The sequence below is a fragment of the Arctopsyche grandis genome, chromosome 7 (assembly GCF_051622035.1).
Source record: "Arctopsyche grandis isolate Sample6627 chromosome 7, ASM5162203v2, whole genome shotgun sequence".
NCBI classification, from domain to species: domain Eukaryota; kingdom Metazoa; phylum Arthropoda; class Insecta; order Trichoptera; family Hydropsychidae; genus Arctopsyche; species Arctopsyche grandis.
The window spans coordinates 30,465,070-30,484,603 of NC_135361.1; the positions used below are offsets into that span (position 1 = coordinate 30,465,070).

Below are 19,534 nucleotides of genomic sequence, written 5' to 3' on the forward strand. Positions count from 1 at the left end.
ATATATATATATATATATATATATATATATATATATATATATATATATATATATATGTATTCGAATCGATGACTATTCATATCTGCACTATCCGCTAATGATACATACATATATATATATATATATATATATATATATATATATATATATATATATATATATATATATATATATATATATATATATATCTACATAATAATAACCGTACTGTTTTATAATATTTATAATATTCGGCAATCAACGTGTTAAACTCTCTTGTTGCAGATCATAAAAAAATATATATATATATATACTCATGAAGCTTGTTCTTTCATTATTTTTTTTAAGATATAATTTATTAACAATTTAACGGCTCGCTCGCCGAGCATCATTGCAGCGACGGAAGCTGAAGATGGTTGAAGTAGTGCCGACAGTAGATGGCGGCCGAGTTCGGCGGATGATCTTGAGGTCGGACGGTGACCCCAGAGCTTTCCAAACCGGCCAAAGCTTTTGTGAACTCCCGCTGAAGAACCACCAGGTCAACGTTCTGCCGTCCCAAAGCGTCGATCGACAAAAATAATATATCCCTGAAATACAAAATATATATATATAAAAAGAACATAAGCGCAAGTGATGATGTACAATCGGAATGTAAATAAAGATGATGATATACAACATATTTATATATAGACGCTTAAATCAAATTTTCAGTATTGAAACGTACCAGGGCTGTGAAATCGTTAAAAAAAAAACACCGATTCCAAATTCAAATATTATTTATATGTATATAAAAACTACTGATTCATAAATAATTCATCTAATCTATAATTTGGAAAGAGACTTTGTATGTATCCTTGGTCGTCGTCCGTAGATCGGTGACGTCATCGAACACGTGATTCGATTTTTTGATTATTCGAAGGGGGCGCAGCCTCATTGGGCCCCGAAGGGGGCGCAGCCTCATGGGGCGCCGCCTTATGGGGCGCTGTCTTATGGGGCGCAGCCTTAGGGGCGCAGCCTTATGGGGCGTCGCCTTATGGAGCTTAGCCGCATGGGGCCCCAAAGGGGGCGCAGCCTCGTGGGCCCCAAAAGGAGCGTAGCCCTATGGGGCCCCGAAGGGGGCGCAGCCTCATTGGGCCCCAAAGGGGGCGCAGCCTTATGGGGCACAGTCTTATGGGGCGCAGCCTTATGGGGCGCTGCCTTATGGGGCGCCGCCTTATGGAGCTTAGCTGCATGGGGCCCCGAAGGGGGCGCAGCCTCCTGGGGTGCAGCCCCATGGGGCCCCGAAGGGGGCGCAGCCTCATGAGGCGAAGCCCTAAACGGCAACTGATCATGGGGGCGAAGCCCTTGACGGCATTTAATCATGGGGGCGCGGAGGGGCGAAGCCCTAATAGGCATTAACTAAGGGGGGCGAAGCCCTAGACGGCAATTAATCATGGGGGCGCGGAGGGGCGAAGCCCTAAAAGGCATTAACTAAGGGGGGCGAAGCCCTAAACGGCAATTAATCTTGGGGGCGCGGGGGGCGAAGCCCTAAAAGGCATTAACTAAGGGGGGCGAAGCCCTAGACGGAATTCAATCATGGGTGCGTGGAGGGGCGAAGCCCTAATAGGCATAAACTAAGGGGGGCGAAGCCCTAGACGGCAATTAATCATGGGGGCGCGGAGGGGCGAAGCCCTAAAAGGCAACTGATCATGGGGGGCGAAGCCCTAAACGGCAATTGCTCATGGGGCGTGGAGGGGCGAAGCCCTAGAAGGCAAAGGCTCAGGGGGGCGCCGAGGGCGAAGCCCTAGAAGGCAAAAAAAAATTTTGATTTTTTAAAAAAAATTTTAGATTTTTTTTTTAATTTTTTTTTTAAATTTTAAATTTTTTTTTTTTTTTAATTAAATTAGCTTAGTCATGTTTAAGCGGTTTATATTATAAACACTGAGCGAAGCCGGGTAATACAGCTAGTATACTAATAAAATGAACGGATTTGTCAAAGGGAACAATTTAAACGCCCATTTTATAAAATAAATGTGCATTTAAAAAAGTTGTGTGCATTTCTAAATGATACAGATTGCATTAGAAACTTTGCTTTGATCATTGAAAAAATATTTGCTACTTAAATAGCGGATGAAATGTGTATTAAAATGACAGATGAACTGTATCGGCAATGTCGCCGAATACCAAAATACGAACCAACAACGACCAACGCTTCTCTCTACTGGATTCCTTCTTTTTTTTACTATTCGACACCTACAACCTGACATATTCATATGTAATACGTAAACAAAAGTAAACACTTTAGACAGGTGACAGTTGTCAATAGCAGAAGACTATCTATTCTGCTAACTAATGCTAAAATCTATTTTTTTGAATGATCTTTTCACATCACTTTATAATGCCAAAATATTTTATGCGATGCACAATACGAGATTGTTTAATGCACCGAAAGTAATGCAAATTTTTAATGCACAAACATTTGTTTTAAGATACAAAGTATTTTTCTCAATGTACAGTTAAATCGCACCCTTTGTCAAATATCTGACCTCTCCTTAATTTGACCTAAACATGAGACAAAGATAGAAACACTGGTGTCAGACAAGTCGCTCGATTTTTACCGACTCCGAGTCCACAGCCCTGGAAACTACTACACGTGTTTATTATCACCTATACAACGAGTGATGTTTCCCTTGAGAATTGGTACTCCTCCATTCCTGAAGTTTCTGCAACGACTTGGTCAAATCGTTATTCCTAATGTCGTCTATGACTTGCTGAACGACTCTGAAAAAGTACACAGACATACATTACAAAGCGATCCAATGCCGATGATGATATATGATATGGTATAATGTTACTTGTGGGGAGACGTGGTCGAATGGTCGTTCAACAGAGCGCTCAACAATCGCGTATGTGTCGGAGGTGGTCTCCACAGCGACCTCAGTGCTGGGCCTAAGTCTCCGTGCAGCCGATGATTGTCCCACAGACACACAACCCTCACGCTGTCCTTGACGTTTTCTTGGTTTTCGATCTCGGCCTCGCTTGGCGTGTTGTTGTTTTCCGTTGCAGTGCTGTTGCTGATGTTCTTCAGCTGGAACTGCTTCTTGTAGTGCGGACTGCACAACTCGGGCAGGTGCGTTGAAACATTAATACGCTCGAACACCCACAGCAGGTTCCAATAGATGATCGGATGCTCGTCGATGAACCTCGGATCGGTCAGACAAGAGTCACCCTCCCGGGCTAAAAAATGTTCGAAAACAAACGATCAGTCTCTTATACACAATTAGATCGTTCAATAATACAGGATACAGAAATAATAATAAATAAATAAAAAAAAACTATAATATAAAAAAATATGTATAGATCTACCATTTTTAACAAATCGGTGAAATGAAAGATGAAAAAATCGGTGTCAGGAACAAACGTTCACGGTAAAAACGCTCACTGACATATCGTATCCGACAGAAGGTTCACGGATAAAATGTTAGCCCAAAATAACGGTCACACGACAAAATGTTCACTAACCTAATGTACCCAATAGAAGGTTCACTGATAAAATGTTCACGCGACAAAACGAACACCCATAAAACGTTAGCGCGAAAAAATGTTCACCAACAATAGCGGATTAATAAACAGGCGTATATTAGACAAGCCACTCTAATCGAAACTTATTCACCAAGTACAAAATATATCATAAGAATTTTCGATTTCTTCATTTTACTTATTATTATTTCTTCATTTTTCACAACCAGCGGCGTAGAATAATGGTTAGCATATTATTCTTTCGAGCATAGTGATCACGAGTTCGAGTCCCAGTAGAGTTCCGCTGCTGGCCAGACTTTGGTTTGTGACTCCAGGTCCAGAGTTTGTCAATTTTTCTGATTGTCATTGAAACGGTTACTGTAAAATTGGCATCCCCTTTCCTATCTCTCTTGCTAATCTCAAGTTATTCAGCGTCTTGAGGTTCGCCAATTTGATTATAAAAATGCTGCAAAAATTTATCCATATATGTCACTGTGGATGTTTGTACGGATTAGCATTTGTACAAATGCTTATGTATATTAATTGTATTGTATCTGTTTAAGTACACAAGTACGAGTGTACGTACATGTTTGATGAAATAAATAATATAAAAATGGACTGTAAAAAAATAAACCATTAGTAAGGAAACCTAATGAAGATTTTATTACTTTCTCTACTGTGGATCTTTAGTATATTTTGTCCATGAACGTTTTATTCGTGAACCTTATTTCGTGTGAACATTTATCTGTGAACGTTCTGACGCGTGAGCTTTCTATCAGGTAAATTATGTCGGTGAGCATTTCGCCAGTGAACGTTTATTCGCAGAACCACCTTTAAAGGCTAACAGGCCTGCTTCTAGCGCTCAGTTTATAAAACATATGATAAATCAGACTCAAGGTGACAATAATTTGCATTTGAATTACACTTATCAATCAGTTCATGGTGTGAGTCCAATTGATCAAATTTCAATTTTGACCCAGTATTACATATACCCAACACATAATAGCAACAATACCTAAAATAGACTCCAATTCCTTCCTGAGAACCAGCGGATTCAAATATGGCACGCTGAGCGTCTCCGAACCCTTGGTCACCTTCTGCGAGATCTAACAAAACGAATACCATATTAAAATACCGAATACAAATCATACCAAACCAACGCACAACGACAACGTACGGTGACAGAGAGCAGCGGCACAGTCAACTTGGAGCAAGCTGGACAGCGAGTGTTCAAATTCGAATCTTCGGCACTCCAACCGCTCATGATCTCCTCGTCGTACAGCAGATTCATGCAATTGTGACACTGAGAGCAAGACGTCATCAAAACTTGGACGGCATAGTCAGATTCGGGCCGGTTCTGAAACCGACAAAGTAAAAAAATTAAACCTGGTAACCAAACGACGTACATATGTACATGCATTAAGTTCAAAGAGACGTACGAAGGTAGGATGAGGTGGATACAGATTATCGGGCAGATTCACTATAGCCGTATCGCAGTTACTTCCGAGGAGATCTCCCTCGCTTGGAATCCTACAGACGCTGCCTGCAAACGAAACATTCAGTTTTGAAGTTGAATTTTTAATTATTTTCATAGTACAATATTTTTAGGTTATGTATGTTTACCTTCGACGTTGAACGATCCGGATCCGTCGGTGGATTCTTCTTCACATATGTCTTTTTCGCCGCTCGTGAAGGAGTTTGCAGTGCCTTTGACTGGTGTGGAGTTCGCCGAGATGGCCTCTTTGATCTCGTCGAACTTCTTCACGACGCTCGTCGCTGCATATTTCAAACTGCTGAGACTGCCTTGGATGATTTCGTTCGACTTTTTGCCAGTTATTCCTCCCGGACTACAAATTTGCATTGTTTTAAAATTGAATAATCAATAGTATATAAGTATAAAAAAATTCGTTTTATATAATAATACGATGGCCGTATCGTGCAATTAGCATGTATTGAAAAGCTTTTGATATAATATAACGTGCGATGCGAATTAAATTGCATACAAAATGATAAAATGAAAATAGTCAATGGAAGCGCTTTCGTATAAAAAAAAAAACACTATCAAAAAAATAAAAATATCAGAAATAGGCTTTGTATGGTAAGATCAAACATAATCTAAATAATTTGTATATAAAATTATTATTTTGAATAAAAACACCAATATTTTTTTTTACTACCGCCATCTATGTATAAAATTAATGACTACCAAATGTCACCGAGATTAAAAATCTTCGGACCTGAAATGCTTCTTAAACGATATTTTATCTCATAATGGCGGAGGATCCATTTACTTATATTGATGACCAAAATGAGCAATATGGCAGAGTATGAAAACGATCGGATAAGAGGCAAACTTTTTCCTGAATTGTAATCGTAAGTGAAACGTAAAGGAGGTATGTAAAAAACAATATATAGTACTGAAGTACTTAAAACGCTCAAAATCTTACCCATAGTAATTATATTAAAAAATAAAGTAAAAAAATACATATAGCCAGCAGAATAGACTAGTGGTTTAGCATATAATGCTTTGTACAAAGTGGTCACGGGTTCAAATCCCACTGGTTTCTGATGGCCAGACCTTGAATTTGTGACTCCAGGTCGATCGTTTCCTATCAGAGTTTGCCAATTTATCTGATTTTCGTTGAAACAGTTCCAACAAATTGGCAACCTTACCCATTTTCTCACAAATCTCGAGTTTTCAGCGATCTCGAATTGTATAAAATGCTGCAAATTCACAAATTTGACCGTAAATGTCTAGGTGGATGTTAATTGATATGTTTTTATTTTTATTTTTACATAGATATATACAGGAAGACCCCAATGCGCCTTCCTGTAAAATTAATAACAAACAATGCAGCATTTTTATCACATAAATCACTGTATTTCGGGTAGCTGAAGTACACGAAATTAACAATTAATTAATTAATGCATCTAGACATCTATGGATTTTTAGACTTGTACATAATTACAAATTATGGCGCTTTAGGAATCCCTGTTATGCCACAATGGTCTGTTTAGAATAAATAAATAACCAAATAAATAAATAATTATTAACAAATTGTACATACAGACATAATACAGAAGATTTGTGACAGCAGGTAGGATGATTTTTTTGCCAATTTTAAGGAACCGTTTCCGATAAAATTGGCAAACTCTGATAAGAAACGATCGACTTAGACTCACAAACCAGCAGTATATTAAAGATTAGCCTGGGATCGAACCCAATTATCTCCCGGTGCTAAACATAAACTGCAACCACTGAGCTATACTGCTGGCTAATATGTATTTACTTTGTATAATAATACATTTGTATCGAATGTACAATGTTTCTGGCCGGGAAGGCGCTGTTAGGCCTTCCCGGTATAAATTAAAAATAAATAAAATAAAAATACACAATCTCCATTTGCCGACTCAACTCACCTGAAGCTCGTCATAGCGCTTTCTAAAATTTGCTTAGGTAACTTCATGTCTGCCTTTCTCAGAGACAGTCGAGCCGGAGAATACCGACTACAAAACAGTAGCGAAACAAAATAAAATCAACTTAAAAAAACAGGCAACAAATAAAAATCAAAAATGCAATCAACTTTTATGTATAAATATATGATATGTATATGATAAGTCATGCGGATAAGTCACATGCATTGATATGATAACATTACTATATCTACTGCTTAAAAAAAAAAAAAAAACACTTTAAAATCATCTGAAGATAAAAAAAACTCACCCGAAACTGAGCTTCAACGTATTGCTGATGCTGGCAAGACTAGAAGACATGCTGGCTACGGGCACCGTCTCACTCCTGTGAAGTTTCCTAAAACAGTGTTCCAAACTCTAGACCACTATTTTGACAAGTTCGTACAGAAACCACATTTTTCAATGTGATATAAGCATGAGAGCAAGTCATAACAGTTTAAGGGCAAATTTCATACATTAAAGTGAAGGTTTGAGCTTCGAAGGCCAAAACATATATTTAATTAAGCCTCAAAGCATCGGCTGAAACATTTGATCGGCGGTTCAACTTGCTTTATAAGTTGTATCTTAGCTGTCGGTGTCAAAAAAAGTTCAGTTCTTTGACGGACTTACAATAATGGAAACTGAAAGTTGCATCTCTTTCAATTTGTATTTACTATTTATTTATTGTATAACAGCTAAACCCATTTTTTTGTATTAACAATTCCATTGTCTAAACAATACTTTAGAGACATCTTTGGACAAATTCGATATTAATTTATGCAGGTGGGTGTCACGACAAATCGCTCATGGACCCAATACTCAACGACATAACGCGCACGACAAAACGCTCACGCGACAAATCGCTCACGCTTCAAATCGCTATCACGATAAATCGCTCAAGCGACAAATCGCTTTAACGAATTAACACAGTATCCCAGTACAGATAAATAAATAAATTATATACAAACCAGTTGAATCTCAATTTATTCACAAAGTACAGAGTTTATTACAAGCATTTTTTCTAAGTTTATTATAAAAATTCTTGTGTAAAAAATAACGTTTTTGTACGTCCGAATAATTCCGTGAGCGATTTGTCGCGTGAGCGATATGTCGTGCGCGTTATGTCGTTGAGTATTAGGTCCGTGAGTGATTTGTCGTGACAACCACCTGCATACTCTGTAAAATTAATATCGAATTTGTCCAAAGATGTCTCTATAGTATTGTATAAAAAAATATATAATTGTATTTAGAAAATGTTTGGAATTGTTAATACAAAAAAATGGGCTTAGCTGTTATACAATAAATTAATAGTAAATACAAATTGAAAGAGATCTGTATTTTTTAGTATGTATTTTTCTGAATTTCAACATTTTAATGTTTCATTTTAACGAATAGATCGTTCAATTTTAGTATAAATTGGTATATTTTAGACAAAATTTCCAAATATACAAATATTATTTATGAAATACGTACAATTTAAAGCTAGCATAAGAAATAATACAAAACGACAATGACTAGAAAAAATGATGTATTTTTCATATACCGATATATATGAGAAAATACATCGGTAAATACGAAAAATTAGCATACATGTATTGCGAATTTTTATCGTCTATTGCAAAATGCTATAAATACAGGCCTCTACAAATCGGGAAAGATACAGGTGTGCATTAAGGAAACTAAAGGTATAAATATAATATAGTCGGCTTACAACGAAAACCCGTTATTTACATATTTTTCGAAATTGAATATGAATACGAGTAAAATTTCCATTCCTCAGTTAGTAAACAATATTTAATGAAACGGTCAATGGGTGTTCGCCGTACGCCGACGCCGAGTAATACGTGGAGCAAAACTAACGCAGAGGTGTCGACAGCGGTGAGTGGCGGCGGCGAGTCTCCGAAGGTCGCGCTCCGCTTGAACAACACGGGGTTGTCCGTGAGCTCGTGTTTCGGCGTGGTCGGAGGTTCGTCGAGGGCTTTCGAAGGTTCTACTGCGGCGGTCGGATCGGGTTCACACAAAGCACCGAGCGGATCGTCAACGAGCACGGGTGTTCTAGGAGATGTCCTTAAATACGTGAGACGAAGCGAAACAAACAATACATACATATATCAACATAGTAATCGAGCTAATCGACAAGCGACACACAAACGGGGCGAAAAAAGTCGGTGCAGACGCGACAATACCTCAACGGAGACACTTTGATCGCGTCGTCTTTGGAGATCTCCTCCTGGGAGCTGCCCTCGGGGAAGCTCAGCGTCCTCGAGCACGGCTTCCGCAGCTTTTGAGCGTCGTCTGTGATGCCTATCTTGACGTTTTGCAACTTGTCTAGTATTTGCGCATCGCCGGCGAAGCTCTCCGACTTCGTCAGGATCCGAAGACAATCTGACGGACTCTCAGGAGGCGTTATGTGAATCGTCTGAAAATAATTCATCCTTGTAAGCACTCTATCGATGTATCTAAAATGCCTAAATAGACAGCAGAATAGAAGAAAATCTGAAGAGTTCTGAAGAGAGAAAAACGTAGTGCTGGAGAGAGCCTCATGAAGGGCAAAAAATAATCAATTCTGAAGGAGTTTTTTTCTATCATAACCAGCAGCGTGGACCAGTGGTTAGCATATATGCTTTGGAACATAGTGGTCACGGGTTCGTGTCCCAATGGTTTGCTGCTGGCCAGACTTTGGTTTATGATTCCAGGTCGATCATTCTATCAGATTCTGCAAATTTATCTGATTTTCATCGAACAAATTGGCAACCTTTACCTATTTTCTCACAATTTTCGAGTTTTCAACATTTCGAATTTCGCTGAATCGTATAAAAATGCTGCAAATTTGTTCATAAATGTCAATATTTATCAAAAATTTATCCATAGATTTCCTTATGTTGCTCTATGTTAACCGTTTGCCCGCAGCCGTCTTCTATGGAAGCTTTGCGCGACAAGTCTTTAGCGCGGCTGTCTTCCATAGAATTTCTGAACTTTGCACGGGATTTTGAGTCTTATATGCGCCAATTTCAACTGTTTTAAGGTTCAAAATTGGTTGAATATATTACTGAGAGTTGAATGCCATCTATTCAATTTGCTTAAAATGAATATATACCAGTTAAAATAAGTTTTTTGTGGAACCAAACTGAAACCTCGTTTATGTGACGTCACGTCTGTTGGACAATGGCGATGATACGTCTCAATTGTATGAAGAATGATTATTTGACAATTAAGCCAAAACTACGAGATATATTATGTATTTTATTGTTTAAAATCATACTTTATATGTTAATTAACATATCTGGTTACTTGAGAAAATATTAAAATCTGTATTTAAGGTCGAAAACTCAATTGCCAAATTCGCGAAAAAGGTCCCGCGTACAGAGCTTGTTCGCTATATTTATTACCGCGGGCAAAGGGTTAATAATCAACCACAAAAGCACATTGGGGTTTACCTGTTAAGCCTTCCTGGTATATATGTATATGTAAAAATAATAAAATAAAGCTCTCCAGTAGAAAAGAGTGTAGACTGATCAAATTAAGATGACTGCAAAATGTTTCCCGGTCAATACTGGAGATCAAATATATTACCTGTCTTTTTTCGGAGATGCTGCTAGGCCATGAATTCGCCTCTGTTCTTCCTAAGCTATTGGATCTTTGTCGAGCTAATTCCGTCAAATCAGGATCAGACGGCAAACCTAAGCCAAAAAAAACCAATTCAAATTTACACAGCAAATTCCTCACATATGAAAACATTCACAAAAGCTAAAACATACCGGAAATTAGCAAACCGGCCGCGTTTGAAATACGAGCACGGTGTCGAATACCAGGCTTCAAAATAGTAGCTCCGCCTGTATGCTGCCATCGATCTTCCGAACCCTCACTTCCGCTGCCTAAGCCGGTGCCTGAAGAAATACAACACGTCAAAACAACTCAAACAAACACACACCACAACGACCGAACAGCGAAGACATACCCGAATCCAAGCTCGTCCTGCTGGCGTTCGGATCGGCGGGCACGCTCAAAGGTCGGCTCAGGTGAAAGAGAGCACGCGGCAAGGGGACTCCGGGAACGCCTTCACGACGGCGAGCCTCTCGACGAGCTCCGGCCCGTCTGAAGAGTGCGGCTCCGAGGACGGCGACGCGAAGCTTATTCCACAAGAGTTGAGATCCACTGCGTTAAACGAACCAAAATTAAAACGACAATTCGGAACAAACCCAATGAAACGATCACACGTTTTATATTACATGTACCTGGGCATGTCTTGAGGCCACTGAGCTTCCAACACGCACTTGTTGTAGAAGCCGTAAGTGAGAGCGTTCGGCTGAACGCCGCTTCTTTTCATTAAAAATAGTAATTTAACCGCTAAAACTGGGAGGGAATGTACTCCGCACACTTGCATCATCACCCGATAGCACACCTTCAATAAAACAAGATTGTAAAAATTGTTCCGAATGTACATATGTATCGATAGAGGATGAACGAAAATGGCACCTAAACTATCAACTATTTCTTATTAGCTTGGAAACTTATCGAAGCTTTTGAGATGTGGGTCTAAAGGCGTATGCTGAGGATCCCATGAACCACAAAAGTCTCAAATGAAGCTGTCAACTATTTTTTTTTTGAGATGTGAGTCTACAGGCGTATGATGAGGATCCCATGGACCAAAATGAAGCTGTCCTCAGCATGATAGGGAGAGGCAGGGAACTTGTTTCTGTCTTCAAGCGGAGAAATATGGAGTACCTCGGGACACATGATAGGGGCCAAAATACGAATTTCTCCATTTGAAAGATAGAAGGTAGGGGAAAACCATGGGAAAGATAGAAGGTACGAAATGGATTGGCAGGAAGAAGTTGTCTTGGCTTCGAAACATGAGCATGTGGACCGATATGAGATGATATGAGATCTGAGCCGTTGAAAACCGATACGGATATCTACAAAAAATCAATGAGGTGGTCACCAACTTCTGGATGCGGACAAGGCATTAGAAGAAGGAAGCTTGGGTCCAATACAAAAAATATATGTACGTTTTCTAAAAAGAGTGTGGAGTGACAAATTCAGTCTATTCCAAAAAAGCAAAAAGCACCTTTGAGACAATGAAAAATAGTACCAAACTAAGCTCAATTATTGAATTCCCATTTTCTTTCATCCCCTGTGTACGTCGTTTCATATATACCTCATCGCACGGAACCTTAAGTTTACTAGCCTTAACTAATAACTCGTAAGCGTAACGCAATAGCGTATGTTCTTTACCTGAAACACAACGAAACATTAAAACAAACGTCTCGTAGATCAAACCAGACCAAACGAAGATCAAATTACCGGGTTGGAGCATCAAATGGCACGGCAACAGTATAAAATACAAAGAATAACAAGTCCCCAATAGGCAGCGAGCCCACATTTCCGGATTGGCCGACAGCTTCATCGCCAAAACCTGAGCGCTTTTGATCTCGTGCCGGGTGCGACGAGCCAAAGGCGAGTTGTCCTGGCCGTCTCCGGTGCCCTCGGACGCGATCACCATCTGCACCCCTCGGGGGACTTTCTTCTTACCCCCCAGCAGGCTAGGATCCAGTTCGAACTTGTTGTACGTGTAAGTTCGTCCGGTTTCTGGCGCGTCCGGCGGCAGGACGAAGACGGTCCTTTCGGAGCTATGAGCTGCCGTGTCGATGTCGAGCAGTCGGATCTGAGAGGTGATATCATCGAGTCCGCTGACTTTCTCCGTGCACTCGTCGAAGAACGTCAGGCCGTGGTCGCCGTCGCACACGAACGACCTCTCTTCGATGAATCGTATGAACATTTGCGTCTTCATCAGCAGCGTGAAGAATTTTTGATGCATCTGAGAACCGAAATTGAGTCAAAGCCCTGCATGACGTGCGAGCAAGTTTAAGCTGAACGAATTATACTAACTTTATCGCGCGATCGGAGAAAAGCTTGCAGTTGAAATAGGGCTTGAGGATCAGTCGTGCCGACCGTTGGAGCTTTCGTTATCGGTAATAAAAAGGTTCGATATCCTTTCAATGTAGATGCCATAAAACGGAGAAAAGCTCCTTGTATTTCTAATTCTAACGCCAACTGTAAAAAAAATAGATCATATTTAATAAATTAATAATATGTATATTACGATGAGTCAATTTTGTTTTAGTCGGAATCGTATAAAAAATATCTGATTGTAGTAGAAAGTGACTGATCTAAGGTTTAGGTAATGGAAACGGGATAAAATCCAAACTCGAGTCATATTAAGGTAAAGAAAAAGTTAAAAAGATTTTGCAGCAATAATAAAGAAACATCTTTAGATCTGGTGGAAGATAAAATGTACGTATTTAAATGACAAGTCATCAGTTATATACCACTGAATCGCTTGTTTGTCACACAAACAAACACAATGCTTAATGGTTTGACTCTTATTTATGTTTAAATCTAGGACTGGGACTCGTATCATAGAAGTAATGGCATTATATCATGTGTCTCGTACCATATGAGTTTATTAAAAATACACTTAAACCATACTTCTTTCCGTCTTCGTTGAAAATCTCTATCAAGACTAGTAGTCGGCTCTCCGTTATAATAACCATGTCCGTGATGATTTCCACCTGTAAAAAAATAAACCATAAAAACCAACCCACTTATATTTAACACTTATATATTTAATATTAACTAACCGCCTCCAGGTCTAAGTTTACTGTACAAAGTTTCCAACGTATTACGAAGCACTCTAGCTTGCCTTTTCGGTAAAATTTTCGTTGATATGTGACGTTGAGCCTCGCACACCTAAACATCCAAACAACGACATTACAAAACAACCAAATTGCGCAACGTAAATAGCAAAAACCTTCGAAATCAACTAACGGTGATATTATTAGTATCTAAATCAATACAAGACACATCCGGGGGCGGATCGTACAGATCGAAGAACCGAGAATCAACTCCGATCAAATACGGCAACGGCGCATGCAACACTTCAGCCAATCCTGAAATAAAAATGAAAATTGCATTCAGATCAAATTTTATATTATATATTAAATATACACTAAAAAAAAAAGTCAAAATAATTACCTAATGGACACAACGGAATATACGGACATTGCCATTTGAACGGGAAAAGAAGACTAGACACGGCTTCCGATACCGCCGTTAGAGTATCCGGCCTGAAATACGTATTATTGTAATTTAAAAATCGTTATTATGCTATTGTAAAAAAATAATAAACAAACAAAAAAACACCTCAACGAATGGATAAGTATTTTTTGTTCGGTCAACGCTAGCAATAAGACGAGTAAACAATTTTCCGTGCCTAAATTTAGCAACAATTGACGGAATCCTGCCCCGCTTCTGACCAGCGGTTGGTCTTCTCTCTGCGTCAAAATCACCCTATCGCTAACATTAGAGGCCGATAGCTAAAAAAATATAAACAAAACACGTAGAAACGTATCGAATACAACGCGTAAGTATACATGCATAGGAATACGAACCTGTATAAGTATTCTCGGCTCCGGAAAAGGAACTTCTTCTAACAAATGTGTAATGTATCGCTCGATCGGAATCGCCGACGGTTCGTTAGTACACGACATACCCTGAAATAATCAAGAAGTGATTGATTAAAGAAGTACAAGAAGTGATTAAAGGTCAAAATTTAGCCCAACTTACATGTATATACAGCAGCCACCGTTCGAAAGTGTCGCTGAACGGCCAATGGGACAACAAACAAATACTTTTACTAATGTGAATGGTATAGTCCGACTGCGACACGCCCTTCCTCCATCCCAAGCTTTCCATCTGAACGTCAGTCAAATTATTGTGGTTATAGTCTTCGTAAAACGTAACAGCCGAACCGTAAACCTGAAAGAAATGCGATACGGTAAGTAACACGTGCGTATGTCGAATTGAATATTGGATTCGGGCGGTTGTGAAGACCTTATCGGTGGCATCGGACACGGTTAAAACAAACGTGGAAAAGACAGGCTTCGGTTGAGAAGCCTGCTTCGGCCACATTTCCAAAGTGGCTCCCATCGGCAGGCAAAACAACGGTACCGACTCCGGAAATGAAAAATTATTATAGTCTACGGACGGATATCTAAACAAAACTTCGGGCTTATAAGATAATAGTGTGGGTCTGTTCATTGATTTCTTGTAGCAGAGGAACACGTCGCTGCCCATCAGTCCCTTGTTGAGATTCTTGGATATTAAGCAGAATGCGTGCGGCGCAGTCTCCTCCTTGCTCGTGATCACGATGCAGACGTCGGTGACGACCAGAGCGTTGCACGGAGCCGATGAATGAGCTCGCCTGTACGTTATGAACGTTTTGGCCGTGGAATTGTTGACATTGGCCACCCGGCCACCGACACTCTCTAATATCATCTCGGCATCGGCCATCAGTCGCTCCTTCCCATCGTACATCACACCTGAAATTCAATACGACTCTTCAAATCAATCTTTTCAATACAAATGAAAAACAGCAATTATGCAATTCAAATGTGTCGCCCTTTTTTTATTACTATTTCACAAAAAACCACTACGTGTTCAATGAAATAAAAAATCATTACCGATGTCGACGAGAGGCGGCCGATCTCGACCTCGCCGAAAGCAAAGATAGCATTCGGCGGATCTCAAAGAGCCATGGTTTAAATTGGCCGGCAAATCGGTCGGCGTACGTTCCAGCATCTCGTAGCCGTCGGGAAGAGTTTCTTCCAATCCAGGAAAAATTATACCTGAAACAAACCACCGCAATTTACAATTTCGTGTATAAAAAGCATCATAAATCACTTCTTATCTGCACGCAGCCGGACTATGTATATATTTAATACAATCATAGTAAATCACAAACGCAACCTTGAAACGTGCGTATCGCATTTTGAATTACCTAAGTCGGTTATGGGAGCTTTGGAATCGCTGCTCTTTAAATGACCCGAATCGCTGAAGATCGACTCTTCGAGCAGTTCCGGATGCTTCGGCAGTCCCGCGACCACAAAGTAGTCGGCTATTCTTCGGTCGTCCATTGTCCAGTGTTTATTTGACCATCCTGTAGACTCGAATCGGGGTATTCTGAAATGTAATCGGGATTTTTATATGAATATCCACTGTTGAAAGCTTATCGATAGGTTTATCAATTTTTCGGTAACATGTTCTCAATATATACAGTATATTGACATTGTGATTTATCGTAGGGCCGATTTATGTATGCTTCTTATCAATATTATTGAATTATACTTTTCTCGGTTTCGAAATGTAACATTAAATTTGAACAATGAAGAAATATGTAGAGAATGGCACGTTGTAAATAATACAATGTGCAAATCCACTTTTAATTCAATGCTTATAAACGTTATTAATCCACAAGAATAGTCGAAATATGATTTTTCTAAGTGGAATTTTATTTAATTCTCATATAAAGATAATTTAATATATTATCCCTATTAATTCAATTCAGATCCGGGTAAATACGAGTAAACACTAGTACGAGCTTTTTGCTCGCAATTTTACCGATTTAAAGTTCAGCACACTTCCAATTAACCATTTTAAACGAAAACAAATAATAGTGTGGTTAGAACACTATCTCAATAAACATGTTTCAATAGAAAAAAACTCAATATGAAATAGTATTAACAGTGGGAAAAAATCCCAAGTGAAAATACGTACTTTTGACTTTTGATTTGAACTGGATGACTACTTCGAGAGATTTAAAAGCTGAAAAGTACTACAAATAGAAGATAAAATACCCGACTATAGATTCCAATATTCAATTTGAACAGGAAATTGACAGATTTTGAGACATCGACCGAACAACACCAAGATATAGAAAAATCGCACGATTTAAAAAACACATATATCTCCGAATCTCGAGCCAATCAACATTTTTTATTACCAGATTCGTGTTCACTGGCCATAATTCTATAAGAAAAGTCATATCTCGTCTCTGAACCAAAAAAAAAGTCGTCATTTGTCGAACAGTGTTATTATAGACAAGGAAACTGTATATATTTTTAAAAACTAGAAAAATCGTTGTTGAAACCAGTCATATCTAGTTATTAGATATGACTGGTATCAACTACAAAAACTTAAAATTCGATACAAATCAAAAAAAAAAAACTTACATCTTTTGTCCAATTTTATAAATTTTGTTTGTCATATAAATTAAATTAAATTAAATTAAATATAAATTAGATTAAATTAAATTAAATATAAATTAGCTTGATAGCTAAAATATATATAAATAAAAAATAAATATAAATGGAAACATTTGATGAATTTGAAAACTTTGTTATATAGACATTTCCAAGCAATGTTTTGCACAAATATAATAATTAAAGCCTATAATTGAATTTACACATGTCTACAAACTTATATTGCAAATCATACGTGCAACTCAAGACAGACAGTCAGAACTACTGACACATTAAAATCAACAAGTAATTATTTTTCACACTACAAGCTGATAATTTGGCTACTGAGAACTACATTTATCAAAAGGCATTTATTTCTTGTGCAAAAATGAACAATATAGAATTCTTGTGAAATTTCACACCAATATCAAGTCGTGCAATATGCGTACGGGACGATTAGATTAACGGGAGCGAAAAATTGCGCGAATAACAATTATGAGTAGACGAACGGAAATGGCCGATAATCGCATAATAAATGACAGTTGAATATTGAGTTGGTTTTTTTTCGGGGTGCTTTCGAATAGCCGGCGCGAGGGTGAGGGGCGGGGCTGGGGGTGGGGCGGGGGCGGATTACCAGGCGCGGGGGCTCCCGGAGGGTCTCCGTGACGTGCGAAGCCTTGCGTGGGGGCTCCGGTAAGAAGGAGCGCGCGCCCCCGACCGCGACTGACACTGCGACAGTCGACGCGACGCAACGCGACCGGACTACGGCCATATACCGGATACTGTATACCGCTGAGCTTTTTATGGTCTCGGCATCGCGTCATCTCCATAACTTTATTCTAATTTGATTCGTCCGCCGAATAATAAGCAGAGCTCACTTTTCATTAACGCGCTCTGTCGGTTCAATTTTTGGTCCCTGCGCGTAAAAGCACATACATATAAATAACGGGTCTCCTCACGGGACCGAAAACGCAAATATCGGAAGGCAAAGATCGAAAATCGAAAGATCTTAAGTCGAAAGATAAAAAAGGGTCTCTCCCCCCCCCCCCCCCGTCGTATATACTCACTTAATTTGCGCGAGCAGGATACAAGAAAAACAGGCTTTTCCTCCCGTATTCTGCGCGCGCACATTAAACAAGGCTGTATGATATAAAGAGAGATAAGATCTGTTCATACTTAACAGCACTGCACGACTCCGTTTCAAATATGTCATTTTATTACATTTCTATTCATATTGTGGCGGCTCGCTTATACGACATGGTCGAGTTTGGTTGCCTTCCTGCGAGTGGGGACCAACCCGGCTGGGTTCGGAGAGCCACTACTCACTCTGTCTTCAGCTGTCATATAATAAACACGTGCATTAACATGCCAGTCGTCTGATTCGTTCATCCTCCATAATATCTACCTACACGTCGCGGTCACGTCACGTTTACAGCAATTTGGCCGAGTGCAAGGCAAAATCGGTTTACTTATACATTAGAGGCCATGACGATACGGCGCAATATTGCTTACGTCGTATTGTCGAGAACTTGCAATATGAATGCATACACGTGCATTCGTAGCTACGCGTCAGAATACAAGTCAGCAAAAATGTTTCGATGTTTATCGAACGAAAAATTATGTATAATCGCGCTGTTGTTGGAAGAAGAAGCTCAAGAAGGCAATAAAAAAGCACGGAGGCGTTTTGATGTGCATCCCATGTTAAAAAATAGAAAAACCGAAGGAGAGTTTGGGACACTGTATAAGGAGCTTGTGGATCATGGACAAAATTTTTTTAAATATTTCCGTAAAAAATTTAAATTTTTTTTAAATATTTGCGCGAAAACCATGTCGAAAAATTGAACAGCTGTCAACTGTCACTATCGATAATTGGTCCAAAAAAGCAAAGCGGCAGACCCATGGCACGTAATTCGCGTGTATATTTCCACGATGGCCAAAAAACGGATACGATACGTTGACGGATGTTGCTGTAAGGTATGAACAGGAAATGTCGGGTACTGCTGTAAGCCTGCCGTGGCGTAAACGTGACGGTTGGTGTACAGACTCCAGGGATGTTCAACTCGAGAGCACCCCCGAAGTCGGTTTTCTGAGATAGCTAGTGGTAAGCGTGGGCGGGGCAGGTTTCCTCAAGGTGCCTTCCTTCGTCGTCGGTGGTCTGGTCTCTGCTGATGTCGGCTGCTCTGCCCCTATGTCCCTTTCTCCTTCGTAATGTGCGTGGGATGCGTGATGTGGAAAAAGGGGGGAAATTGTATAATAATAAAAACAGGTTGTAATTCTGTTTGTATGGTGACTGTATTTTATATATATATGTATATACAGAGATCAAGCAGGGGGGACAGAAAAGGGGGGGGGGGGAGTCCGACTTGAAATTAGCGCGCACGTGTTCAAGAGGTTATGATAACCTCACTCAACCACGTGGCTACGTGATCTGACTTCGACGAAGAGAGACCAGGAATTCCTCACTTCTCACCGGACGTATACTGAAGCTGTACTTCCAGTATCGTCTGCCGATCAAGGCTGAGCTG

At 39.5% G+C, this 19,534-nt stretch overlaps 1 protein-coding gene and 1 long non-coding RNA gene across 4 annotated transcripts in view; both read right to left on the minus strand.

Annotated features, from left to right (window-relative positions):
• The window catches only part of LOC143914795 (uncharacterized), a 58,341-nt gene that overhangs the window by 12,419 nt on the left and 26,388 nt on the right, over positions 1–19,534 (minus strand). The gene's annotated exons all lie outside the window — the stretch shown is intronic.
• Positions 308–17,764, minus strand: Crag (DENN domain-containing protein Crag). 3 transcript variants are annotated; one of them, XM_077434253.1, is made up of 29 exons: positions 17,644–17,764; positions 15,770–15,951; positions 15,453–15,617; positions 14,824–15,311; positions 14,557–14,748; positions 14,382–14,483; positions 14,134–14,306; positions 13,966–14,057; positions 13,759–13,880; positions 13,572–13,680; positions 13,420–13,502; positions 12,820–12,984; positions 12,235–12,748; positions 12,089–12,165; positions 11,166–11,332; positions 10,889–11,085; positions 10,689–10,817; positions 10,504–10,610; positions 9,117–9,349; positions 8,791–8,985; positions 7,202–7,276; positions 6,898–6,984; positions 5,101–5,324; positions 4,917–5,020; positions 4,655–4,834; positions 4,493–4,583; positions 2,814–3,195; positions 2,626–2,739; positions 308–566 (listed from the first exon to the last, which is right to left on the minus strand). In XM_077434253.1, exons 2-29 carry the CDS (start codon positions 15,903–15,905, stop codon positions 368–370), a joined length of 4,902 nt encoding a protein of 1,633 aa, XP_077290379.1. In that variant the 5' UTR covers positions 15,906–15,951; positions 17,644–17,764; the 3' UTR covers positions 308–367. The 3 variants fall into 3 exon arrangements, with proteins under 3 accessions (XP_077290379.1, XP_077290378.1, XP_077290377.1); XM_077434252.1 differs by having other exon boundaries at positions 8,791–8,997; XM_077434251.1 differs by having other exon boundaries at positions 7,202–7,288; positions 8,791–8,997.